Source organism: Aethalodelphis obliquidens, unplaced genomic scaffold (genome assembly GCF_003676395.1).
Source record: "Aethalodelphis obliquidens isolate GAN/ISIS:26980383/991018 unplaced genomic scaffold, ASM367639v1 scaffold57, whole genome shotgun sequence".
Classification (NCBI taxonomy): domain Eukaryota; kingdom Metazoa; phylum Chordata; class Mammalia; order Artiodactyla; family Delphinidae; genus Aethalodelphis; species Aethalodelphis obliquidens.
The window spans coordinates 492924-518861 of record NW_020838001.1 but is presented as its reverse complement, the minus strand read 5'-3'; the positions used below and the strand labels follow the sequence as shown (position 1 = coordinate 518861).

Sequence of the window (25938 nt, the reverse complement as noted above, 5' to 3'; positions counted from 1 at the left end):
GCCGTGAGGCAGGGTCCTCACTCCCCGGGTCCGGGCGCTGGGTGCAACGGCCCCTGCTGGAAACCCACCCTTCTGAGTTTTGGGGTGCTTCCGTGCATGCCCTCTCTTGCAAAAACCAGGCGTTAACAAGCTCTCAGCTGCATTCCCGCCCCGCCCCCGCCCCCGCCCATGCTGGCTCACCGGGGCCCATCGTCCCTGAGGCATCTGTGGGCACCCCAGATCTGATGGCCCAGGACATAGTTCTGGGGGCACCGCCATCCACCCAGCTGCTCAGGCCAGCCTCCTGAGACCTCACCTCCAAGACACAGCCCCTCCATCACTCTGAGCCACGGTGACTGCTCCGCTCCGGCCTCGGGCCTGCCCCCTCCCTCCCACTGCCCACTCTCCACACGTGGTCTCTCCTGCCTGCCCAGGCGCTGACACTGCCCAGGGCCCCTCACTGCGCTCTGCCCCTGGAGTGGCTATGCCCTGTTCACGGCCCTGGACACCTTCCACTCCCGACATGCCCCCTTGCGTGGTTCTCAGGCCACAGGAGCCAGGCTCAGAGGAGTCAGCGGGGTCCTGGGCAGGCCCCACAGCTGAGAACACGGGAGCAGCCAGTGGGAGTGGGCGGAGGTGGGCGGCCGCCTGCCTGGGCTGCAGAGCCTCCCCAAACACCTCGGCCACGGACACGGGCGAGGAGGACCCTGCGGCGTGGCCAGGGGCTTTCCTCCTGAGGAGTGGGGATGGGGGATGGTGGTCACGTGACCCCTAGAAAGGGCTGCGTGGAGATGCAAGAGACCGAAGACACAGAGGGACCCACAGCCTCTGCAAGGACCAGCCTAGGCGGTCAGCTCAGTCAGCAACTGCAGCTTCTGATCAGGACCAACCAGAGAGAGCCAACGTGTCCCCCAAACCGGTCATGAAGGATGCCCCCTGCCAGCCCCCTCCAGCGAACAACACCGGCCTCCCTCCCCCCACAGGCCTCCCCAGCGTCGGCACCGCCCCGAGGCGAGCCCCCTGCCCATTCTCTGTCGGGGCTTGAGGGCGATGACCCTGGGGCAGAGAATGGGTGCTGGGGACGATGGGCAGGAAGACCCCAGCCCTGGGCACTGGCAGGAGCCTCCGACCCGGACGTCCAGGGAGCCCCGTTCCCACACCGGCCCTACACTGCTCCGGACAAGCGGCTCAACCTCTACCACGTGGAGGGGTCATCAGGCCGTGGCCCATCAGTGCGGCAGCCCACGTTTGATTCCAGGACCCAGAGGCCTCACCGCTGCCCGTGAGCAGTTAAGCCCGACCACCCTCACGTGTGAGAACGCAGAGCACAGCCCACTGGCCACGGTCTGCTGGTCACGGTGACTCCAGGCAAGTCCACTGCACACGGGGGAGATCCAAGGCCAGCTGCTCGACCTCAGGGCAGCAGAAGGGCCGTGGGCCCCCGGACCACCCTCTCCAGAGCAGGCTGGGGAGCGGGCAGGCACCGCCCCCAGGGGGCACGTCCCCATGTCACCCACCCACTCACAGCCTTTCATCACCAGACACACACACGTTATGAAAAACGTTTTTATTTTAAATCAAAGTACCAAGCAGATACTTGCAAAACAACATACAAAGTAGAACTCAGATGCCTCCCTTCCCCAGGCTGCCTCCGAGCCCCACAGATCCGGTTCTACCTTCCCAGACGCCCGAGCCGGGACAGCCTGCACGCACCCAGTGGGTGGAAGGGGGAAGTGGCGGGTGGCGACAGCGAGATGGCCCGACCCCACAGTGGGCTGAGGTTTCCTGGAGGACAGTGGGCCCCTCCCCACACCCCGGGTTCAGGGCCCGCCAGGCGCCGGTGTCCACAGGAGCAGCTGTCGGTGGCTTCCGTCCGTGTGGCTCTGAAACCAACTTTCCTCCCGGTGCCACGTGGCCTGCGGGCGGGGCGGCTTCCGAGAGGTGGCAGGTCTGACCGGAGAGGCTCCAAGCACAAGACGCCCGGCTCCACTCGCGACGCGTTCTGATACGGTCTGAGCCAGACTCGGGACGGGCTGGGCGCCTAGCCCGCGGGCTCCCACCACACGTGTATGAGACGCGCCTGGAAGAGGAGCGTGTAGCAAACAGGGAAGTGACACCGCGCTGAAATCAGCAGGCCCGAGACAACGGCCAACCGGACCTGACAGAAACAAAACAGCCTCGGTGCTTGACGCGGGGCGAGGGTGCTGAGGGGGGGTCCGGGCCGCCTGACAGACGGAAGGACGGATGGATGGATGGACGGAGCCCAGTTCCCTTCAAAGTGCGAGGCGGGCGGTGGCTTCTCTCTGGGTCTCCACAGGTGACAGACAGGAGGCCCAGGGTGCCCGTGGGGACCCTCTGCTGCAGTGGCTCAAGGCCTGCAGGAAGGCCCCTCCCTGGTCTTCCTCCTGAGTCCACAACCAGAAGGGCAGAGGGCCGACTGGCCCACGGACATCCTTCCCGCGAGCATCTGGGTGCCCCCACCTCACCCAGCACTGGCCCGCCTCCAGGAGGGGGCCCCACCAGCACGCTGAACACAGGGGATCACGAGCCCTGACCTGAGGCGCGTCCCAGCTGGGAGTGAACCCTCCAGAGCCGCTGCTTGTTCTTTCCACGCGCCCTCCTCAGGCCAAAGCCGCGGGGGACGCCCACCATCTTGCTCCCCTGGGGCCTTCCCGACAGTCCCTGTGTACAAAACACTCTGGAACCCAGAACAGATCGGGAAGCCTAGGCACTCAGCATCATTTAGGTTGAAAACACTATAAACCTGACTCTTCCTAGAAGCCTACTAAGGAGTTCACTTAAAAATACCCCCAGAGCGTGTGCAATGGCCCCTGAGCCCCTGAGCACCTGCCAGGCAGGAGTGGGGGCGGGGTGCCCCCCCCCCCGGCCTGTGCTGCTCAGGCCCCTCGGCCCCTCTGGCCAGGCAGGTGCCCCGGGGTCTGCACCCCGACCCCTGGGTGCCCTGCAGCACCACTGATGCCTGTTCCAGAGGTGGGAGAACAGGGCGCTGGCCACGCTAAACCTACAGAAAACTGTGGGAAGAGACCAAATCCATAGGATCCATGGGTTTCCACACTTGGGACAGTTCCCAAGACACGTGTCAGTAACGGCCCGGCCCGGCCCAGCCGGTGGGCCAGGCCCCACCCCCCGCCCTGCTTCTGCTGCCAGCTGCACCTGGGCCCCCTTGGCCTCCCCGGCCTGGCTCCTGACCAAGGCCCCACATGTAAACAGTATTAATAAGCAACAGATGGAAAAATATATTTCCCAGAAAACAGGGGAGGAGGCTCAGAACCCGGGGACCCGTCTCAGGCTGCTGCCACGTCCCTCTCCTCTCCGTCTGTTTTGGCGTTTCCTCTCTTTGGTTCAGCAGCCCCGCGTGGCCCGCCAGGCGCCAGCGCTGTGCTCCCGGCCAGCCACGGCCTGAGGAGAGGCGGCCAGCCCTGTGCTCACGAGGGGCCTCGCCCTCCGCCAACGGCTACTTGTGCTCATGGCCCTCCGCCATGGCGGCCACCTCGATGGTGGCCGTGTGCTCCTCGGGTCCCGGGGCGGCCACGGCGCTCTCAACAGCCCCTGTGGGCACCGTCACGATGGTGCTGCCCCCGGGCGACACCTGGGCCACGTTCTGCAGGGTGGGGCCCAGGCCGGGCAGGGTGAGCAGCTGCAGCGGGCTCACCACCTTGACCACAGTGCTGCCGTCCTGCATGGCGGCTGTGCTCAGGACCGTGAGGCTGGACGTGTCCGGGTGGATCTCCACCGTGCTGGGGAAGGTAGTGCCCGAGGAGGCCAGCACCGTGTAGCCCCCAAGCAGCGGTGAAGCGGGGGAGCTTGCCGGAGCAGCCTGGGGCATGGCCTTGCCCAGCATGGGGGAGGGCAGGGTGGACACCACTTTGCCCAGCGGCACGCTGGTGAGCTGGGAGACGGGCACACCGGGGGTCAGGGCGATCTGGGCGGACTGGGCGAGCACCTGCGAGGCGATGGCGGCCGGCCCGGACGTGGCCCTTGCGAGCCGGGGCCGCTTCACGGGGGGGGGCAGGGAGACAGGCGTCAGCGTCATGAGCACGTTGCTGAGGTGCTGCGACTTGTGCTTGAGCTCCTTGGCCCGACGGCGGTGCTCGTCACACTGCTGCTCCAGGGCTGCGGCGACAGCGACAGGGCGTGACCGCGGGGCACAGCGGGCACCCACAGCCTGCCCTGGCCGGGGCCTGCGCTGACTTGGGGCCTGACCCTCACGTCCTCACGGTGATGCTCTGTCCTGTCCCCCACGGCCCTTGCAGTGACACTCTGTGTGGGGCCTGCTCTGATGGGGACCCACCGCTCTGAGGAAGCAAAAGAGTCATCCTGAGCAGCTACCTTGCTCCGCCCGACGTGGGGACAGGCCTCCCCTGTTCTCTGTACTGGGTTCCGCCCGACGTGGGGACAGGCCTCCCCTGTTCCCTGTACTGGTGACGTACTAAGATAAGGAGGGCACAGCGTAAGCAGCCTGTCTCACGCGTGGCCGCAGGCACCCCCCCAGGAAGGTGCGCCTCACAGGCAAACCGCGGGGCCGAGGGGGAATTCACCGGAAGCCTGGCTGGGGTCATCTCGGGGTCACCGCCCCCGCGCAGCTGGGCAGCTCACGGCGCAAGGCCAGCGTACCTGCCAGGTCGCGGGCGTACTGCTCCCGCGAGCGGTCCATCTGGCACTTGTGGCTGGCCAGCACCTTCTTCACGAGGTCCAGCATGCCGAAGTTCTGCACGATGTTGTTGAGGAGGACGGCGTCTACAAGGGCAGGGCGAGCACACAGTGAGAACGCACCGGCCCACAGCAGGGTCTGGGGCACGCCACGCCCCCCGGTGAGATGAGGGGCTGGGCCCAGCAGGTTCCTGATTCCCGGGCTCAGCTTCGTCCCCGTGGCAAGGAGGGACCTGGTGGGAACAGGCTAACTGCCCACCCCCGCCAACGCTGCTGGGCTCAGCTCGGAGCCAGAAGGAGCAGGCTGCACCCACGGGCGTCCTGAAGCCGCCCACCACCACCACCACCACGAGCAGAAGAGGCCTCCGGGCCCACAGACCAGGGCAGGGCAAGACCGCTCACCTCGGAGCTGCAGGGGAGGGTCCTGGACCCGCTGCTGCAGACCCTTCATGGTCTCCACCAGCTCCTGGTGGAACTCCTGTATGACCTCGTCCAGCAGGCCTGCGTCCTTCAGCCCTCGCCAGAAGGCAAACGTGTCATCTGTGAGAGAAGGAGCGGCTCAGAGATGGGGAGTCCTGCACAGGCAGCCCCACCGCCGGTTCCAACCACACGGAGGAGCAAAGAACTGCCAGGAGAACACGGCTCTGAGGGGCAGTAGTGCCCCCCACAACCATACGCGCCAAGTCCAGTGGGTGGGCCCTGCACTTCCTGCAAGAGGACGCCCGGCGGTCCGCAAAGGCGAAACCAGCCGCAGATCGGAGCCCCGCCCCAACGCACCCCGTCGGTGAAAAGCCACGGGAAGGCCCCGCCCCCGCCGTGAGCCGCTCAGGAAGGCTCCGCCCCTGCCGTGAGAAGCCCAGGAAGGCCCCACCCCCACCGTGAGAGGCCCAGCCCGCACCTCCGACGGCTGTGGTCCAGTCCCCAGGGTCCTCACAAGTCTCGATGGTGATAGTGGCAGGAGCACCGTTCACTGCAACCAAGATGAGCCCGGTGAGCTTCGCCTGCGACAGGCCAGCGTCCCACCCACCACCCACCCCAGCTCTGACTCGCCGCAGCCACCCGCATTTTCACAAAATTGACTGAGGTGCACGAGCACAACAGAGCATGCACGTGCCCTGCGTTCTAAATTCACTGTTAAACATGTAAAAAGAAGGAGCTGGAACATGCCTCCTCGAACCTGTCCACGTGTCCTCAACATTCTGCTGTCCTTGTCACGGCCACAAGCTTCTACAGCCTGCTGGCCAGGGGCCACAGGCCAGCCTTTCTGCCTGGCCTGCTCTTGGGGTCTCTGTCTCACTGACACTAAGCATCCGTCTCAGCAGCCACCATGTTTCCGTCTTTGTAAATCAGAAGCGGGACTTAGAGACGCAAGCCACCCCAGCTGGGCCACCTCTGACTCCAGTGTCTGCGGAGTCCTGGACACGGTCTGGATCTGGCCATTGGGGCTGAGCAACAAGCCTGGAAGCCTAGCCTCTGGGTGCGCCCCCTGACCTCACGCCAGCCTCGCTCACATCTGACAGACGTCGGCTGGGGATGCGAGATGCCTGAAATAGCTCCTTCCTAGTCTGGGCTGGTGCAGAGAGGCAACGCAGGTGTTCTGAGGACTCCGGCTGAAGAGACCACCATGGAGGTGAGTTTAAGCAAAGCGACACACCATCCAAGCCGCCAGGGACAACAGGCTTCTAAGAGCTAAATCCCAAACCCCATGTGGCCTTTACCGGACACGGCGCTCTGACTGGAGCGTCAGCGCCCAGAGCCTTCCTGGAGATCTGTCACTGCGGCCGCCTTTTACAAGGCAGAGCAGAGAGTCTGGACCCAATGACCCGGAGGAGGCCCTGTTCCCACGGAAGCCACTGGCCCACCAGGAGTGCTGTCTCCCTGTGTCTCCTGGGGGCGGGGGCGGGGGCCTTGCCGTGACCCAGCCCCTCCCACACTGTGTAGTGCAGTCCCAGGGCCAGCCCTGACTGCCGGCAGCCTGCGTGTTCCTCGAGCTCCTGGGAGGGACTCCCACACTGGGCCAGCTGCCAGCCCGTGCAGGTAGGGGCAGGGACTCATTTGGGGTGAACCCCAGGACCTCACTTTGCCCCCAAGCCTCCCTCTCCATCCTCCTAAGTACAGGACAAGGCCCCTCGACCAACCACCGTCTGGTCAGCCATAAGGACAGTCCCTGGCCACGCGGCAGCAGGCCCAGACTGACCTGTGGAGCAACAACTTAGGGACAATGCAATTCCCATCACAGGAAAGGTAGCGCCACCAAGTTATCAATGGGCAACATGAACAGGGAACTTGGGACCGGATTTCATGCTAACTTGTTTTAAAAAGAATCTCTGTATTCAAAAATCTGGAAAGAAGTCCAGGAAATGTTTAGTCCTTCTACCAGTTAGAGCAACAGATGCCAACGCAGAACATCATAAACACATCAACAAATCTCAAGTTGCGGGAAGTGCACGAGCCGGAACCAAGCGCCATGGGGAGCGGCCCCAGGGCAAGGACAGAGGGCAGACCAGGCGCGTGGGGCGCTCCCTGCACTGGCCGAAGCCGGGGGTGGGCACTGCACGTTTGCTCTGTTATTCTTCATACTTTTCGCTACACGTGAATCATTGTATTTTATAATAAAAATGGCTTAGAAAGAGGAAGTACTTCAGTCTTCCCTGTGGATGAAACAGCAATTCAGCTAGACTTCCTCGGTGAGGAGGGAGGTGGCTGCGGACCCCTGGGGCCTGGAAGGGACAGCTGAGTGGACAGGGAGGCCCCGCTTGTGGCCGGCAGCAGAGGTGGCCCAGCACGTACCGTCGGCCGTGGCAGGCGTGAGCGGGATGTACTCGGCAGGCGTGGGGCTGCCCAGGGATGCACGGGCCCCCGAGAGGTCGATCTTGGTGCTGCGGCAGGTGTTGGAGCAGACCCTGTCATGCTGGTAGAAGTCCAGCTCCCCGGAGTCCATGATCTTCCTGCGCAGAGGAGGGCGGGGTGTCAGCCACGGAAGGCCTGCCCCGGGGTGGGCCCAGAGTGGTGTGTCTGCGGAGGCAGGCTCCACCGGGGCTCCCGGGCAGGCCTCTCCAACACCCCAGCACAGCTCTCTCAGGTGGCGTGGGGACGCCTGCGTGTGGCTCTGTCCACAGGAAGGGCGACCACAGTGGCTGGTGCTCCGAGGGAGGTGGCTGTCCAGAGACGCCGGTCAGCACTGAGGGGCTGGGCCTCTCCGAGATGCTCTGCTGTCCGCCAGCCCCGGGGTGGGGGGGACGACTCAGGGCCAAACGAGGTGCTGACGGCGGCACACCCGCCTGGCGCGCGGCCCAAAATCGAGAGCCTCCAGAAGCAGCAACAGCGCCAGCGCCTCCGGGTTCTCGCCGTGTCACCTCCCAGCCTCAGTTTTACCAGGAAGGCGCCACAGGTACCCTGCCTGCCGGGACGCCCCCCAGGCCCTCCTCTCTGGCCTCTCCCAGAGCTCCTGGGCTTCAGTTCGGTGCATCTCAACTGGCCTGCCTCGACCCGCAAAAGGATCGGACGGCTCTGGGGCTGCCGCCCACCTCGGCCTTGGGGCAGCGTGAACGCGCTGGCTCCAGGGAGTGCAGCAGACGGCACCTCCCGGCGGTGCTCTTCCAATGAAACAGTCACAGCCGCACCACCAAGATACTCACGCCCGGCGGCAGGTGGGGCTGAGAGAGGAAAGAGCTGGGTTGATGGGAGGGTGCAAAGCTGCTCCGGGGGAAGGAAGGGGCTCCCCAGGGAGAGTGACAGGGCTCCCACGGGCTGCAGGCACCCAGGGCAGCAGACATGCCCAAGGACAGCAAGAAGCCGCTTCCCCCGGGAATAAACACAGGAAGGAGAGGGGCCCCTTCAGCAGCAAAGCAACCAGATCCCGCCCCTCTGGACACCATGAAAAACCATGGCTGTCTCTGGACAGGCACGCAGCAGGGCCCAATTCGGAGGGGCGAGCCGTTACCACCAAAGCAGAAAATGTTAGAACACGGAAATCAGGCATTAACGCTCCTGGGGGTATAAATGCAAAAGCCTAGTCTGTCCTCAGCCTTCTTGGAAGCGGCATCACCCTTCCCGTTTCACAGGTGGAAGGGAGGAGCTCCGAAGGCCACCCGTGACAGGCCACACCCACCAGGGCGGCTGGTGGAACGGGCACCGCAGAGGGCCCCACGGGAGAGCCTGAGCAGGACACTCCAGACCCTCGACATTCTAGGACCTGATGTCGGTGTGAAGTAGCGAAGAGCCAGCCTGAAGCTTCCCACCAATTCCTACTTAATTTCAAAGGGAAGACGCAGTGTACAGGGAGAAAGGTGAGTGGACGCCACACCAAGACCCCGCCACCAACAAGGGAAGCCGATGGGGCACAGGCCAGCAGGACTGACTCTAAAAACAGGAAAGTTGGGGCTCTAGGCCAAGACACCCTGAAAGCGTCAACGCCACGACTGTCACAAGGTCACAGGAACAGTGCAGCTTGGAGGAGACCAATGCTGCCAGTGAACAAAGACAGTCCGGACAGGACCCTTGCTGGCAGACTGGTCATCCAGAAAGGACGATGTCTGGACAACTGGACAGACCAACACACAGCAGCTTAAAGAAGCGCAGGCTCTCAACAGGGACCCGAGTCTGGGGTGATGGTGGGAGACACACGGGGGTAGGTGCTGCCTCAGAAGGAAGAAGGCTGCCCTGGCCACTGTCCTGACGTGCAGACAGCTTCACGGCCAGTGTCTTCCTGGTGACACAGTCACAGGTGCCTCGGTAACGGACTGGTGGTGATCAAACCAAGACAGAAAGGGCCTCCCTGGGGCGCAGTGGTTGGGAACCCGCCCGCCGGTGCGGGGGACACGGGTTCGAGCCCTGGTCCGGGAAGATCCCACATGCCGCGGAGCAACTAGGCCCGTGCGCCACAACTACTGAGCCTGCGCTCTAGAGCCCACGAGCCACAGCTATTGAGCCCGCAAGCCACAACTACTGAGCCCACGCTCCACAACTACTGAAGCCCGCACCACTCCTAGAGCCCGTGCTCCACAACAAGAGACGCCACCGCAGTGAGAAGCACGCACACCGCAACGAAGAGTAAGCCCGCATGCAGCAACAAAGACCCAATGCAGCCAAAAACAATAAATAAATTTAAAAAAAAGCAAGACAGAAAGCCCTGCAAGTCTGACAGGGTCACGCGCTGGCAGGGCTGTGGGCGGCCCAGCCCCGGGACGCTGTCCACAATCCTCACGTAGAAAATGCCCCTCATCATCAAAACGCAAAACCCAAGGAAAAAGCAGTGGCCACAGTGCTCCCCGACATAGGGTCACCGGCCCACCCCTGCCCAGTCCCTCCAGCCGGTCCCCCGCCCCCACGCCCCACCGACCTGAGCATGATGCCGTTCATGCGGATGGCTCGCTTCCAGTCCTTCAGGGTGGACTTGCCAGCCAGGTGCACAAACTCCTTGGGGCTGATGACATGCTCATCGTACTGTGGAGGGAAGAGCAGAGCAAAATCAGGACAGAGCCTCCCCACCGCCCTTCTCTCCTGCCTGACACCACCGCCCCCCCAGAGCTGGCCTGGGAAAGGGGGTGGACGGCAGGGCAGATGTGGTGGAGCCGTGGGCCAGCTCTCAACCTGACATTCAGGATTCAGGAAAGAACCACCATGTGAGACGAGTCTGACCCCTGTGCACAGGGGCTGGAGTGGGGAGCTGGCCTCCTCCTGCCCCAGCGGGTAGTCAGACACTGACCCCCAGCGGGTAGTCAGACACTGACCCCCAGCGTGTAGTCAGACACTGACCCCCAGCGGGTAGTCAGACACTGACCCCCAGCGGGGAGGGAGCTAAGTGCTTGGCGCCTCCCCCCAGCCACACACCCAACGCCGGGGACCCAAGGACCCCACACCACTCAGAAAGGCACAGCGCTCTCTCCCTCCCTTCAGACAGCAACTGGCAAACCTCCTTACGCATAACTTATTCCACAAATAATGTACACATATATCACACCAAGTAACAGGAGACACAGTGCACAGGGTCAGCTGTGAATGTCCCTTCAGCCGGTCTGGCCCACCCCTAACGGCACCCTTCACGGCCCAGGAGCATATGTCCACTTCAAAGTCAGGGACCTGCCCCCACTCCTCACAGGTCTGCTAGTTTCCCCCAACAGTGGCCTGAGAAGGTAAAGTATCCTATTCAGTCTTATTAAACAAGAAATTACTGGAACCAAAGAACAAACATAAAACTGCATTTACTTAGAAAACAAAGGACTTCCCTGGTGGCACAGAGGTTAAGGATCCGCCTGCCAGTGCAGGGGATGCGGGTTCGAGCCCTGGTCCGGGAAGATCCCACGTGCCATGGAGCAACTAAGTCAGTGCACAACAACTACTGAGCCTGCGCTCTAGAGCCTGCGAGCCACAACTACTGAGCTCACGTGCCACAACTACTGAGCCCACATACCACAACTACTGAAGCCCATGCCTCTAGAGCCTGTGCTCAGCAACAAGAAAAGCCGCCGCAGTGAGAAGCCCACACACCTCGATGAAGAGTAGCCCCCGCTCTCTGCAACTAGAGAAAGCCCGCGCACAGCTTTATTAAAAAAAAAAAAGAAAGAAAAGAAAGAAAACAAGCAGGCTGGGGATGGATAAGTCACTGGTCTCAGCAGAGGCAGAAACGAAAGCTCCAACTGTGGCCTGGATGCACAGCTGGGCCCCAGCCAGGGTGCCGGCCGTCCCAGGCGTCCCCTTCCCGGGCGGCTGCCTCTCGGGCGCCCTGCAGTCTGTGTCAGGTTGGGCCCAGGTTACCCTGCCGCTGGAGCAAAAGCACCTCCACTCAGCCACACTTGCTCTGTAGCGCTCCACAGATAGTCATATTCTACAAATTGGAGGTTCGTGACAACCCTGTTTCGAGCAAGGCTATCGGCGCCGTTTTTCAAGAGCAGTTGCTCACTTCAGGTCTGTGTGACACTTTCTGGTAATTCTCGCAATATTTCAAGCTTTTTCGTTATTACTATAGTTGTTATGGTGATGTGTGAGCAGTGACCTTTGATGTTACTACTGCCGCTCCGAAAGCTCAGATGAAGGCTAGCATTTTTTAGCAATAAAGTACTTTTAAATTAAGGTATGTACATCGTTTTTAGACATACTGCTATGACACCATTAACAGAGTACAGTCTAGTGTAAACATAATTTTTATATGTGTGAAGAAACCAAACAGTGTGTGTGACTCTTCTTACTGAGACATGGGCTTTACTGAGGCGGTCTGGAACTGAACCTGCAGCGTCTCCGAGGTCTGCCTGTATCTCCAGTGCACTTGGTCGCGGCAAACGCCACCAGCCTGGGAAGCCCCTCTTGACGGAAGCAGCTGTCCTAATTGCCTGAGCCCTGCACTCTTTCTCTCTGAGTCAGGAAGCCACTCATCCCCTCAGTCAGCTGGTCGGGAGCCAGGCCTGAGCCTGGGCAGACAGGCAGAGTCAGAGTCGGAGGACCTCGCTGGCCACTGCCCGAGCCCAGGAAGTCCACACTGGGCCCGGCCTCTGCCCCCACCACGTGACACCCTCTCTGGCCATCGCCTCTGGCCCTGCCCGCACCCGGACACTGCAGCACCACCTGCCGGCCTGTCTCTCCCTTGCATCTTGTGCGCCCCCCATCCCACCTCCCTCTGGGGGACCAGGCTCTCCTCTGCTGGCTGGGCAGGTGTGCCCCACTGTCAGGGTGGGCCAGCTGATCCCACTCACAGCCCTCCAACCGTCCCACCACAGAGCATGCGGAGCCCCCTAGGACGTACACCAGCACTGCAGAGCCCATCACCTTAGACTCACCCAGCTCCTCCACTCTCCACGCCTCTGGCCACCTAAAAGCTCCTCTCTGGAGCCACTTTCCCTCTGCCTGAAATCATTTCTTAGAATACCTTTAGTTACGACTTGCTGGTGGCAAACACACTTTTGCCTGAAAACGTTTCTGTTTCCCTGATTTCTGAAGGCGACTCCACTGCGTGCAGCCTTCCTCTCCTGGCACGAGGAGACCCGCCCTGCGCCGGTCCCCCGGCTCCCTGAGGAGACCCGCCCTGCGCCGGCCCCCCGGCTCCCCGGGAGTCTTTAGAGCTCAGCTGCCAGGGGGTCTTGCTCCACTGCTCTCATTATTACACCTCTTTTGCTTCTAACTTTTAATTCTGCTGTGATTTCAACCTTACAAAATAACTGCAGGTACAGTACAGAGCCGCAGCGGCCCCTTCCCCAGGCTCGCTCTCCACACAGGGCCCATCTCTAAACGCTCGTGGGGTAGCCGCCCTGAGTCCTTCACACCTATTTCCTGAGAACAAGGTTCCTACATAACCACACACAGCTCTCAACATCAGGAAACTACCATTAATGTATTATTATCTGATGCACAGGCAATATTCCAATTTCACAAACTGTCCCAATAATGGCCTTTGTGGCGACTTTTCTCTGATGCAGGACATGGCCTGACTTTGCGCTGCACTGACCACTGCGTCTTGCCTCTGACTCAGAGCAGCTCCTCGGCCCGATGGTGTCTTCCTGACCTCGACATCTGTGAAGCATGCAGGTCAGTGTTTTTGTAGACAAAAATTGTGCCCCTCAGTTTTTGTCTGTCTGACGTTTTCCCGAGTAGAGTCGGGTTGTGGGGTTTTGTCAGGAATGCCACAGAACCCCTGCCCATTCGATCAGGAGGCCGGGATGGAGGCTGGTCCCGATACTGATGCCCAAACGTCATCACATTTAGCGAGTGATCTGCAGGCTTCCCCCTGCCGTTCCTGCTTTGCCTCTGTAAGCAGTACCTCAATGATGGGGGTACCTGGAGACCAACTGTCCCTCATCCAGCTTCCCCTGACTAGTTTCAGCACCCCCTGTGGCACTCTGGCTCCAGCACCCCTTCTACATTTGTTAGTTGGTGTAGGAGTTTAACCTCTCCCTTGTGTCAATGTAAATAAATAACATGAAATACACTGCAATAAATATGGGCCCATAGATTCTTGTTTTTACTTGAATCATAATCCCTAACTATCATTCATTATTTTGAGGCTAAAGTGTCCCAGGAGCCAGTGGAAGGTCCTCTGAGCTGGCACCTATATGGATTTTGCAATGTGGCTGGTTTCTTCTTACTCATTCAGTTTAGGATCTGTTAAGTCTCTTGAACTGTGGGCTGCTATCTTTCCTTGGTTCTGAAAGTTCTCAGACGCTCTCTCCTCTCAGAATTCAGATAGATGCATTAGACGTTCTTGTGCTTCCATTTTCCCTCATGACATTTTGGGGGATCACTGTCTGGATAACTTCTTCACTTCTATCTTCCATTTCACTATCTCTTCAACTGTGTCTAATGTGCTGTAAAATCCAGCCACTTACGTGTTCAATTTTAATTGTTTTTCACTTCTAGTTTGTTTGTTTTTTTTTTAAAAATAGTTAGTTAGTTAGTTATTTGGTTGCACTGGGTCTTAGTTGCAGGAGGTGGGCTCCTTAGTTGCAGCTCACGGGCTCCTTAGTTGTGGCATGCGAACTCTTAGTTGCAGCATGCATGTAGGATCTAGTTCCCTGACCAGGGATCAAACCCGGGCCCCCTGCATTTGGAGTCTTATCCACTGTGCCACCAGGGAAGTCCCTCTAGCTTCTTGCTGTTGTTGTTTTTAATTAATTTTTGTGTGTGTGTGTGTGTGGCTGCGTTGGGTCTTCATTGCTGTGCATGGGCTTTCTCTAGTTGCAGCGAACAGGGGCTACTTTTCGTTGCGGTACACGGGCTTCTCAGTGTGGTGGCTTCTCTTGTTGCGGAGCACGGGCTCTAGGCGTGCGGGCTTCAGTAGTTGTGACATGCAGGCTCAGCAGTTGTGGCTCACGGGCTCTAGAGCGCAGGCTCAGTAGTTGTAGCACACAGGCTTAGTTGCTCCGCGGCATGTGGGATCTTCCCGGACCAGGGCTCGAACCCGTGTCCCCTGCATTGGCAGGCGGACTCTCAACCACTGCACCACCAGGGAAGCCCTCTTTTATTTCTTGAAGTAAATTAAACATAATTATTTTATATTCTGTGTCTCCAAATTCCAAGCTGCAGCATCTGTGGGTCTGGTTCTTCTCTCTGTGGTTTCTGAGTGCACTCATTCAGGGGCTTTATTTCCTGTGTGCTCAATGTTTTGTTTTGCTTTACTGTGAGCTGCTCCTTTTCTTGGAACTTTGTCTGTCAGAATTACTTGAAACCTGAGATAAAGATGAGTTCTACCAAAAAGGATTTTTCACTTGCTTTTGTCAGATCCCTGGGGGAGCTGCCAGCCAGGAACAACCTACGGCTAAACTCTTAGCTAAAGGTGTTCACACTATACAGGCCACATGTGAATCCTCAAGAGGGTTCTCTCTTCCACCCGGTGCTAAGACATGAGACAGGAGTTTTCCATGCCCTGGGGGATAGAGGGGACGGGGAGTATGTGATTAGCATACTCTCTAACCCCCAACACTGAGGGGTAGCAGCATCACAGGGACAATCTCTGCCCCCAACAACACACCCAAGTTGGGAGCCCTGGGCTTCACCTTCTCATCTCCAGCTCCACGAGGCTGAGAAAATCAGCGTCAGGCAAAGGCTCTCAGACAAAAGCCGGGGTAGGTGCTTGGCCTCCCTCTATAATACACCTCTATTCAGGCCCTGGGCATGACTATTTCCTCCTCTTTTGCCAGCTTAAGGAGGCATCTAGAAGATACATTACGAAAATACCTTAAGTGGCATTTTTGGCTCTTTTCAGCACAAGGTGAGTCTGGGTACCTAAACTACCATGTTGCAGAAAGAGCAGACCTCTCCCCTCCATCTTACTCATGACTGCTAATGAGTCTTTGCAAAGCATCCCTCTCGTTCAACCTGCCCAGCAGAGTCACTGTCGATCCCAACTTCAGCAGAGCTGCCTTCCCAGCCTCTCTCCACAACTTTGCTCCAGGAACAGAGAATCTCTGCCCTGAGGCTCTCCGTGTGCCCCAGCGACAATCCTGTCTGTCCCTGAAGGCTCCTTCCTTCTCCTCTGCTCTCCCAAGCACGGGATTTCTGCCTTCTGAACTGCCCCCTACAGGTCACACCCGCTGCCGTAGGGGTCTTCTTTTGTTTGCTTCACAGCTGCGGGACTGGGGGCCCCTCCCTGCAGCCCGGCACGCAGGCCTGTGCTCTGGTTGCATCAGAACCCTCACCTGAACACACTTCACATTGATGCCGGGGCACACAAACTTCCTCCAGATCAGGTTGGCTCTGCTGTCCCCGCAGGTGATGGGGTACACGATCTCGGCCTCCAGGCTCTCCTCCTCTTCAGCCATCTTCACTTCTCACCAGGTGTGTCGACAGGGAAAGGGGCAACATAGAAAATCAGTTACAACTTCTCCAAAGCACTTTCTGCAAAAGCACAACATTAACTACCAACCTAGAAACCAGAAACTAAAATCCAGGAGGGACTGAGACAGGACCAAGGTGGGCGGGACATTTCTCATCAGCCCAAGGTAAAGAGCCACTGAAGGAAACAAACTTTGCCTGGCACACTTCCAGAGAAAACCTATTCTCAACACTTGGAAGAGCTCTGAGGCCTTCAGCGTTAGGCAACAGGAAAAGACCAAAGGTGATAAATCATCTTCACCGCCACTCACTGACAGCTACACTAAGTAGGACCACAAAACCAAGCTCTCCCCTCCAGCCAAAGGCCAAGGCCACACCGGAGACTCTGCAGCCAGGGCCTCTGTGGCGCCACCTCTGAGGAAGAGCCCACAGAAGAGCCTCGGGAACCTCTGACTTGTCCCCTACTGATGGGAGGACCCCCCCTCGGAAAGGCCACCTCCAGAGCTGCCTACGGGCACTGCCACGAGAAGGCAGGCTCCCTACCTAACACGGCCTCCTTGAGCTGCGAGGACGCTGTGAACGCGGCTGCAGCAGCTGCCGCGGCGTTTTCCGTCTCCATGTTACCCTCCGTCAGGTCACTCCTGGGAACAGAGGGGAGGAGAGAGGAGACATTAACACCCCCAACAACAGCCAGCCTCGCGCTCTGCTGCCATTTCTGCCCGACTTGCCAGTCCAGCCCGAGGTCACGGCACGGCAGGCTCAGGGCCATGCGCTCACCGCGCTGCTGACCCCACAGGCGTTGCTCCTCAGGTTCCCTTGGAAAACCCAGTTCCTAACTGGCCCTACTGTGTTCTTGTCAGAGGAGAAGTTACCGTGCGCTTAGGGGCATGAAGCCATGACCTTGGTGTCGGGAGAAGAGTCGGGGAAGCGTTACTCGCTCCTGGCCGGGTGGCGGCTCTGCGTCCCCTGGCGCCCCCTGCCCCCAGGCCGGGTGCCCATCCTCACCCGTGCGGGGCCAGGTTGGTGGTGACCAGCACGGTCTTCACCTCCTCCATGCCGCTGCCATCCGCCGCCGTGTCGGGCGTCGTTACCACCACCACCTCCTCCATGTGGACGCTCACGTCGGGGGTGGCCATGGCTCAGCGGACAGGAGGTGCCAGGGCACCGGGCCTGCAGGGCAACAGGGGGGCACAGGGTCTGCACGGGGACCTCGCTACCTTCTGACAGAAGCAATGCAAGAGAAGGGCTCTTCCAGGGCCTCGGGCTCTGGCGAGGATGGAGTGAGCACTGAGAAAGGAAGCCCTGGAAGAACCTCGGAGCCATGACAGGCCTGAAAGCCCAGTGGTCACCTGCGGGGGATGGGAAGGAACCAGAATGTGGGCATACGCCTCTGGAGGTGGGTCCCACGCCCTGAACTCAGGGCTGTGCACAGAAAGCCCGCGGAGAGATTTCCCTGGCGGTCCAGTGGTTAAGACTCTGTGCTGCTACTGCAGAAGGCATAGGTTCGATCCCTGGTGGGGAACTAAGAGCCCGCATGCTGCAGCACGACCCAAAAATAAACAAAAGAAAGCCCTCGAAGATGAATCCTGTCTCTGGTCTGCGAGACCCTCCCAGGCATTATTGTCTTTGCTGGCTCTGCCCTCCAGCAAGCCCCAGGCCCTCTAGACTCCATGACAGTCACGGCCAGGCAGGCACCGAAAACTCCGGGGACCCAGAGGCACCCCACCGCTCTCCTGCTCTCCATCCTCTGCGCTTGGCTCAGGGCAGACCAGGTACTGAGGCATCGCAGCACAGAGGACACGTAAGAGACCTGGCTTTTAGCCAAAGCACGAGGAAGGGGGTTCTGGGGGTCAGAGAGAATGCAGGAGACTGCGGAGAGGAGGGAGGCGGAAAGGGCTTGCCCCCAGCTGTGTGCGAAGGACTGGGTCACTCCTCACCTGTCCGTGTGTGGACCTGACCCTAAATGGCAAACCAAAGATTTCGCGGACTGACCTCCAGGATCGACCCCCACCAGGTCTCAGACTGGCCTTGGGTGGCACCTATGGGACAGATCCAGAGAACACTGCACAGGCTGGAAGGCTGAACTGATTCAGGACCATGCCCGCCCACAGAGGGGGCTCAGAAGCCGCAACCCAGCTCCATTTCCTGCTACAACAAAACGCTCCATCCTCCACGGGGTTTAAACAAGAGCCAGAACCTCACAAAACAATATTCAAAGTATCCAGAATATGATCCAGAATTATCTAACCCACAAAGAACCAGCAAAGTCTGACCGATTCTCAAGGGAAAAATTATACAAGAGAAGCCCAATCCAAGGCGACCACCGGAACCCACAGTGACCTCAGAGCTGCGGGCGCTCCTGCTCCACACGTGGAGCCAGCCATCCTCGAATGGGCTGCCTCAGGAACCGAAGCCACAGCCAAGCGGAAATCGGAAAATTAAAAACTATAATAACAGAAATTAAAAAATCCACCTGGTGGGCTCAATATCAGAATGGAGATGAGCGAGGAAAGAGATACAGCAATGAAAATAAAGATAGATCAGTACACATGATCTAATCTGAACAACAGAAAGAAGATGGAAAAACAAAATGAACAGAGCTTCAGGGAATGCAGAACAATATAAAAAGGTGGCCATCTGTATCACCAGAGGCCCAGAAGGAAAGAAGAAAAAAGCGTGGTGCTAAAAAAACTCTGAAAAAATAATAGCTGAACACTTCCCAAATGTAGTGAAAACTATAAACTTATACATTCAAGAAGCTCAACAAACCTCACACAGGATAAACTCAAAGAAATCTACGCCCAGAACATAATCAAACTGCCGAAAACTAAGGACAATGTTAAAACATCCCCAAAGCAGCAGATAAGAAGGTGTGTATTTCCACGTAAGAACAAGAATTTGAAGGCCTGTGGGGCTCTCCCCTCAGAAGCACAGAGCCCGATGCAGGGACATTCTTAACACGCTGAAAGAAAAGCGCCTCAGCCCGGATTCTACAACAGTGAGAAGACCCTTTAGAAGTGAAGGCACAATAAAGACATTTCCAGATGAAGGAAAATGAAGAGAACGGGCCACAGTCAGACCTAATGCAGTACTTCAGACAGAAGGAAATCACAGCAGAGGGAAGCCTGGAACGTCAGGAATGAAGGAAGGCAACCAAAACGGGAAATATCTGGATAAACACGTAAATGATCGTTCCCTTCAGTTCTTCAGGCATGTCTGACAGCTGAAAGCAAACATTCAACACTGCTGGTGGGACTCAATGTGCGCAAACGTAGACCATCTACAGCTTCAAAGCGGATGGTGCCAGGGCCCACGTGGCGGTCCTGCTTCTATATCCCTCTGAGGGGGAGAACACTGTTCTAAGCAGACAGAAAAATCCAGTCCTTCAAAATGCGAATGGGTGAGCAAGCTGGATATTCCACGTAATGACCCCTGGAAGGCCATCCAGAGGCAAAAGAAGTGAGGTATGAAACCACAGGAAGACACGGCGGGGACTTCCCTGGTGGCGCAGTGGTTGAGAATCCGCCTGCCAATGCAGGGGACACGGGTTCGAGCCCTGGTCTGGGAAGATCCCACATGCCATGGAGCAGCTAAGCCCGTGCGCCACAGCTGTGGAGCCTGCGCTCTAGAGCCCACAAGCCACAACTACTGAGCCCACATGCCACGACTACTGAAGCCCGCACGCCTAGAGCCCTGCTCCGCAACAAGAGAAGCCACCACGGTGAGAAGCCCGTGCACCGCAACAAGAGTAGCCCCCGCTCGCCATAACTAGAGAAAGCCCACGCGCAGCAACAAACACCCAACGCAGCCATAAATAAATACATTTATTTATTTAAAAAAAAAAAGACAGGGCAGACCCTTAAATGCACACTGTGAAGTGACAGAAGCCAGCCTGAAGAGACCAGTGGCTGCCAGAGGGTTGGGGGGGTGGGCAGCAGGATGAACAGGCGAAGCACAGGATGTTTAGGGCAGTGACACTACTCTGTGTGATCCTGTCATGGTGGATATTCACCATCACGCATCTGCCAAAACCCACGGGATGTACACCACCAAGACGGCGCCCCAAGGTAGACGATGGACTTTGGATGGTTCTGATGTGTCAATGTAGGTTCATCCTTCGTAAAAAAACATACCCTTCTGTTGAGTGATTTCATTAATAGGGGAAGCCATGCACGTGTGGGGGCAGGGAGTACACGGGAAGTCTCTAGAACTCTTTCTCAATTTTGTTGTAAACCTGCAAGTGCTCTGAAAACTTAAGTCTTAATTAAAAAATATAAAACTAAAACATACACTGTACAACACCAAAAGTGAACCCCAATGTAAACTATAGACTCTGGTTGATGATGGGTCAACTGGGGTTTGTGAGTGTAACAAACATACTACTCTGGTGAGGATGTTCGTGCTGAGGGAGGCTGGGAAGGGGGTACCTGGGAACTCTGGGGGCTCCTGCTCAACTGTGCTGTGAACATAAACCTGCCCCAAAATGAAGTGTGTATATTACAATACAGCGAATAGAGAATATAGTGGAAAATGCAAAGACAAGCTATAGGTGGAAGAAAATGCTTGCAAATCGCATGTCTGACAAAGAACTTGCATGCAGAATATACAAAGAACAACAACAACACAATTTAAAAGCAGGTGGAAGTGGGGCCTTCCCTGGTGGTCCAGTGGTTAAGAATCCGCCTTCCAATGCAGGGGACGTGGCTTCGAGCCCTGGTCAGGGAACTTAGGATCCCACGTGCCGCAGAGCAACTAAGCCTGCACGACGCAACTAAGACCCGGCGCAGCCAAATACACAAATAATTTTTTAAATAAATAAATAAAAGTAGGCAGAGGGTTTGACCAGACACTTCGCCAAAAGGGAGGTCCAAATAAGCACACAGAGGGACCTCCCCGGTGGCCCAGTGGTTAAGACTCTGCGCTCCCAGTGCAGGGGGCCTGGGTTTGATCACCGGTCAGTGAACTAGATCCCGCGTGCCGCAACTAAAGGAGCCCACGTGCCGCGACTAAGACCCAGCGCAGCCAAATAAATAAATAGTAAAAGAAAAAACAGTAAACACATAGAAAGATGCTCAGCGTCATTAACCCACAGGAAAATGCAAACCCAAACCATAGCGATACCACCACACCTATTAGAACGGCTCAAAAAGCGCCAACAAAACGCTGGCGATACAAAGACTGTGAGGATGTGCGGCAGCTGGAACTCTCACACAGCTGCTTGGTGCGGCCACTCTGAAAAGGGTCTGGACGTTTCTCAGAAGGCTACGTGTACTCTTATTACAGGACCCAGCAACCACACTCCTAAGTATCTCCCCCACAGAAACGAAGACTTGGGTTTCCTTAAAAACCCGTACACACAATTCTATGACAGCTTTATTCATAACTGTCAGAAACTGGAAACAACTCAAATGACCTTCAGTAGATGAAAAGAGAAACAAACCTTACAAAAGAATACTCCTCAGCAATATAAGTAAATAAATAAATAAGCTACTTGACATGTGCAACAACCTGGATGGATCTCCAGAGAATCATGCTGAGTGGGTTACACACGCAGACCCTGGAGGTATCAGCACCACAATAAAGCGAATGCCACCATAAAGTGAGGCACGTGACGCTTTTCATTTCTCAGTGCATATAAGAGTTATATTTACACTATATTATAGTCTATTATGTGTACAATAGCATTACGCCTAAAAATGACATACATACCTTAATGAAAAAATAATTTATTGCTAAAAAATACTAACCACCATCTGAGCCCTCAGAGTCTTAGTAGTAACACCAAAGATCACGGATCACAGATCACTGTAACAAACATACTAATAATGCAAGAGTTTCAAAAATTCCGAGAATTACCAAAATGTGACACAGAGACCCAAAGTGAACAAATGTTGTTGGAAAAATGGCACTGATAGACTTGCGCGATGCAAGGTTGTCACGAACCTTCAATTTGTAAAAAATACAGTATCTGCGAAGCACAAAAAGTGAAGCCCAATAAAACAAGGTGGGCCTGTAGGCTGTATGAGCCCACTTACATGACATTTTGGAAAAGACGAAACTCTAGTGGTAAGAGAACCAATCATTGGTGCCAGGGGCCGGGGGAGGAGGATAGGCATAAAAGGACAGCACAAGGGAGGTTCTGGGGGTGACGGGATTGTTCTGTATTCCAATCATGGGGGCAGCTACACGATGAATCTATACAGGTGTTAAACTCACAGAACTGTACACCAAACAACCATAAAAGTTTACCATTTGCGAATCTTTTAAAAAAATTAAATTGGCCAAAAAGAAATGCTACTGTATCCTGGCATATATGGTCAACTGATTTTTGACAAGGGTGCCAAGACCATTCAATGGGGAATGGGGACAGTCTCATCCATATGTGGAGCTGGGACAACTGGACATCTGCAGGCAAAAGAATGAGGCTGGACCCTTACACCACAGACAAAAATTAACATAAAACGGATCAAAGATCCAAACATAAGAGCAAATACTGTAAAACCCTTAGAAGAAAACACAAGGGAAAATCTTCCTGACGCTGGATTTGGCAAAGATTTCTTTTTCTTTTTCTTTTCTTTCTTTGTTTCTTTGTTTTTGGCTGCACCAGCACAGCTTGTGGGATTTTAGTTTGCTGCCCAGGGATGGAACCCAGGCCCTCGGCAGTGAGAGCGCAGGGTCCTAACCACTGGACCATCAGGGGGTTCCTGGCAATGATTTCTTGAATATGACACCAAAAGCACAGGCAACAAAAGAAAAAACACATAAATTAGACTCCGTTAAAATTAAAAACGATTGTGCATCAAAGGACACTCTCAGGAGACTGAAAAGACCACCTACACACTGGAAGAAAGTGCCTGCAAAGCACGTGTCTGCCAAGGGATTCACATCCAGGATGCGGCTCGACAAGAGCAAAACAACTTAAAGCATGGGCAAAGGACTCTGGGTAGACATTTCTCCACAGGAAACATGCAAAGAACCTGTACGCCACTGAAAAGATGCCCAACATCCCTAATCACTAGGGAAATGCACACAAAAACCACAAGGAGATACCACTTCACACCCATCAGGATGGTTATTATAAACAAACGGAAAGTACATGTGGTCAGCATGCGGGGAAACTGGAAACACTGTGCACCATCAGCAGACAAGCAAAACGGTGAAGCCGCTGTGGAAATCAGTCTGGCAGTTCCTCAAAAAGCTACACGTAGGGGGGCTTCCCTGGCGGTCCAGCAGTTAAGGCTCCACGGTTCCAATGCAGGGGGCACGGGTTCAATCCCTGGTTACGGAACTAAGATCCCACAAGCCGCATATTGGCCAAAAAAAAAAGACCACTTTAAAATCGCCCTTAAAGTAACGTTGCTCCGTGGTGCTTGGCTCTCACCGAGGTACCGCTGCTTTCACCGGGTGGACTCCAAGGGGGCCAGAAAGCCACGCTTGAGCTCAAAGCTGCAGAAAGGCAGGGACCCACCCTATGGGCGGCTGTCCTCACCCACATCTCAAAACCGCACAGAGCGCTAAGCAGTGGGAACACACAAACCGGAATTCCTGCCTCTCCAATATCAAGTTTTCAAAATTCTTCTTTCCCAATTAACCTTGAGGTAAAGAAGATAGGAGGAAGTATTTCTAAAGTAGCATTCTTAGGCATAAATATACAAAAACAGGACAAAAATGTGAGTGTGCGGTCAGTACATTGGATTCAGATCTGACTTTCCGTTGTCTTCCAAATAATCACAAATATTTTTTTTGATAAAAATACCACTAGAAACATAGCAGAGGTCACAAAGCAGTGGCCCACAGACACAACTTTTATTTTTTTAATATTTATTTATTTATCTTGGCTGCGCAGGGTCTTAGTTGCAGCACGCCGGATCTTCATTGCAGCATGCGGGATCTTTAGTTGTGGCATGCAAATTCTTAGTTGCAGCATTCATGCGGGATCTAGTTCCCTGACCAGGGATCGAACCCAGGCCCCCTGCATTGAGAGCGCAGAGTCTTACCCACTGGACCACCAGGGAAGTCCCAGCACAATTTCTTTGATTCTCACTGTGTTTCAAAATTTTTAATTAGTTGCCAGCTTTTTCAAATTTTACAGGGTTCACATTTTAAAAATCAGATTTCCGGCTTCTCTTGAAAAATGTCACAAGAATTCATCCCTAGAGGTGGTCCCCCTAGTCCTGCATTTCCTTGAGAATCTGGGCTTCCTGGCCCTGCCCTCCTGGGGGCGAGGGGGGCGCAATGCACTAGCTGACCAGTCTCGACCACACCCTGCGTCACACCCAGCCAGGACGCACCTGGCTCTTAAGTGTATGATGTATATGTACAAATCCCCGCCCCACCCCGCCCCCCGTCCAGTATGTCTTCCCAAAGTTTTATACTTCCTACAAAGAAACAATTTTTTAATAGTCTGCTTAATTTATCTTGTTACATTTGGAATTTAGTTAATCCATTTGGTTTTACCCTAAACGGACTGACGTACACTGTTGGTGGGAATGTAAATTGGTGCAGCCACTATGAAAACGGTAGTACCCAGGTTCCTCAAAAGACTAAAAATAGAACTACCATATGTTCAGCAACCCCACTTCTGGGTGTACATCGGAAGGAAAACAAATCAGGATACCCAAGAGACACCTGCACCCCATGTTCACTGCAGCGTTATTTACAATAGCCAAGATATGGAAGCAACCTAAATGCCTACGGACAGATGACTGAATAAAAATTTGGTATACACATACAATGAAATATAACTTAGCCTTAAAAAAAAAAAAAAAAGGAAATTCTGCCATTTGTGACAATGTGGATGAATGCAGAGAACGTCATTCTAAGGGAAATAAGCCAGACACAGGACAAAATACTACATGCTACCACTTACATGAGGAATCTATAATAGTCAAACGCGGAGAAGCAGACAGTGGAATGGTGGTTGCCAGGAGCTGGTGGAGGGGGAATGGGACACATCAAAAAGTACAAAGCTTCAGTTATGCGAAATGACTAAGTCCTAGAAATCTAAGGTACAGCATAGCACCTGTGGTTAACAATATCGTACTGTATACTTAAAATTTTGCTAGTTAAGCGTTCTTATCACAAACTAATGAGAGCGGGAATAAACTTCTGGAGGTGATTGACAGGTTAATAGCATAGACTGTGGTTTTACGGGTGCACACTTAACTCATCAAGTTATATACTTCAGTTATGCACAGATTTTTGTAAGTTAAAAAATACTGATGTAACTGAAACTGTATTTGCAGTGTTAGCAAAGAAAGAAAACGTTGATTCACTGGAAGTGTCGGTCGACTACATGAACTATAAAGTTAAATATGTGACAGGTCATTACTGGCAATGGACCCATAGTGATTGGTTCCTACCACGGGGACCAAGGAGATACGGGTCTCACCAAAGGGTTGCACGCACGCAGCCCCCACGGGAAAGGGGGGGGCATTCACCAGGCCCCCACGAGAGGGGCTGTATCCACAAGGCCCCCAAGGGAGAGGGACATCCACAAGGCCCCCAGGGAAGGGGAGAATTCACGCGGTCCCACGGGAAGGGGGGTAGCCACGTGGCTCTCTCCACGCAGCCCGGCCTAAAGCCCTCCCCGGCACCCGCAGCCCGCGGCCCGCAGCCTTCCGGCAAGATGGAGGCCGCGCCGCCGCCGACGCGCCTGACGCGGGCCCGTGACGCCCGTGACGCCCGCCGCGCGCCGCCGCCCCTCCCCCGCTCCCCTCCCCCCGCCGTAACGTCCTGACGCTCCGCAGGGACCCCTGACTGGACGGCGGCGCGCGGCGGAGCGAGAGGCCTCGCCGCGGGGGGGGCGGCGGGCGCTTACCTGAGCCGCGGCCGGGCCTGCGCGGGCGCCAGCGGGCGGGCGGCGGCGGCGGCAGCGGCTGCGGCGGCGGCGGCCGCGGGCTCCGCTCCTTGTTGGGGATTCGGCGGCGGCGGCGGCGGCGGCGGCCCGGGCGCGCGCTTCCTAGTGACGCAGGCGGCGGGGCCGCGCACGCACGGGCAAGGGCGAGCCCGGATATTTATTTGGCGCTC

The 25938-nt window shown here is 56.1% G+C and overlaps 1 protein-coding gene across 2 annotated transcripts; it reads right to left on the bottom strand.

Annotated features, from left to right (window-relative positions):
• Window positions 1-1527: 1527 nt before the first annotated feature.
• On the bottom strand, window positions 1528-25835 carry GMEB2 (glucocorticoid modulatory element binding protein 2). Of its 2 annotated transcripts, XM_027086738.1 has the most exons (11): window positions 25730-25748; window positions 24779-24839; window positions 16915-17079; window positions 16453-16550; window positions 15774-15901; window positions 9992-10095; window positions 7441-7598; window positions 5549-5620; window positions 5053-5190; window positions 4615-4737; window positions 1528-4113 (listed from the first exon to the last, which is right to left on the bottom strand). In XM_027086738.1, the coding sequence occupies exons 3-11, from the start codon at window positions 17043-17045 to the stop codon at window positions 3455-3457; spliced, it is 1611 nt and encodes a 536-aa protein (XP_026942539.1). In that variant the 5' UTR covers window positions 17046-17079; window positions 24779-24839; window positions 25730-25748; the 3' UTR covers window positions 1528-3454. The 2 variants fall into 2 exon arrangements, with proteins under 2 accessions (XP_026942539.1, XP_026942538.1); XM_027086737.1 differs by lacking the exon at window positions 24779-24839 and having other exon boundaries at window positions 25730-25835.
• Window positions 25836-25938: the final 103 nt, after the last annotated feature.

What these genes read in the sequence shown, in the direction of transcription:
- GMEB2 (XM_027086737.1), bottom strand. Translation starts at nt 17,045, where the DNA reads ATGGCCACCCCCGACGTGAGCGTCCACATGGAGGAGGTGGTGGTGGTA. An exon ending in GCTCAAGGAGGCCGTGTTAG is followed by an intron (nt 15,902 to 16,452) that starts GTAGGGAGCCTG and finishes CCTGGTGAGAAG; the next exon opens with TGAAGATGGCTGAAGAGGAG. An exon ending in CACGCCTGCCACGGCCGACG is followed by an intron (nt 5,621 to 7,440) that starts GTACGTGCTGGG and finishes TCTTGGTTGCAG; the next exon opens with TGAACGGTGCTCCTGCCACT.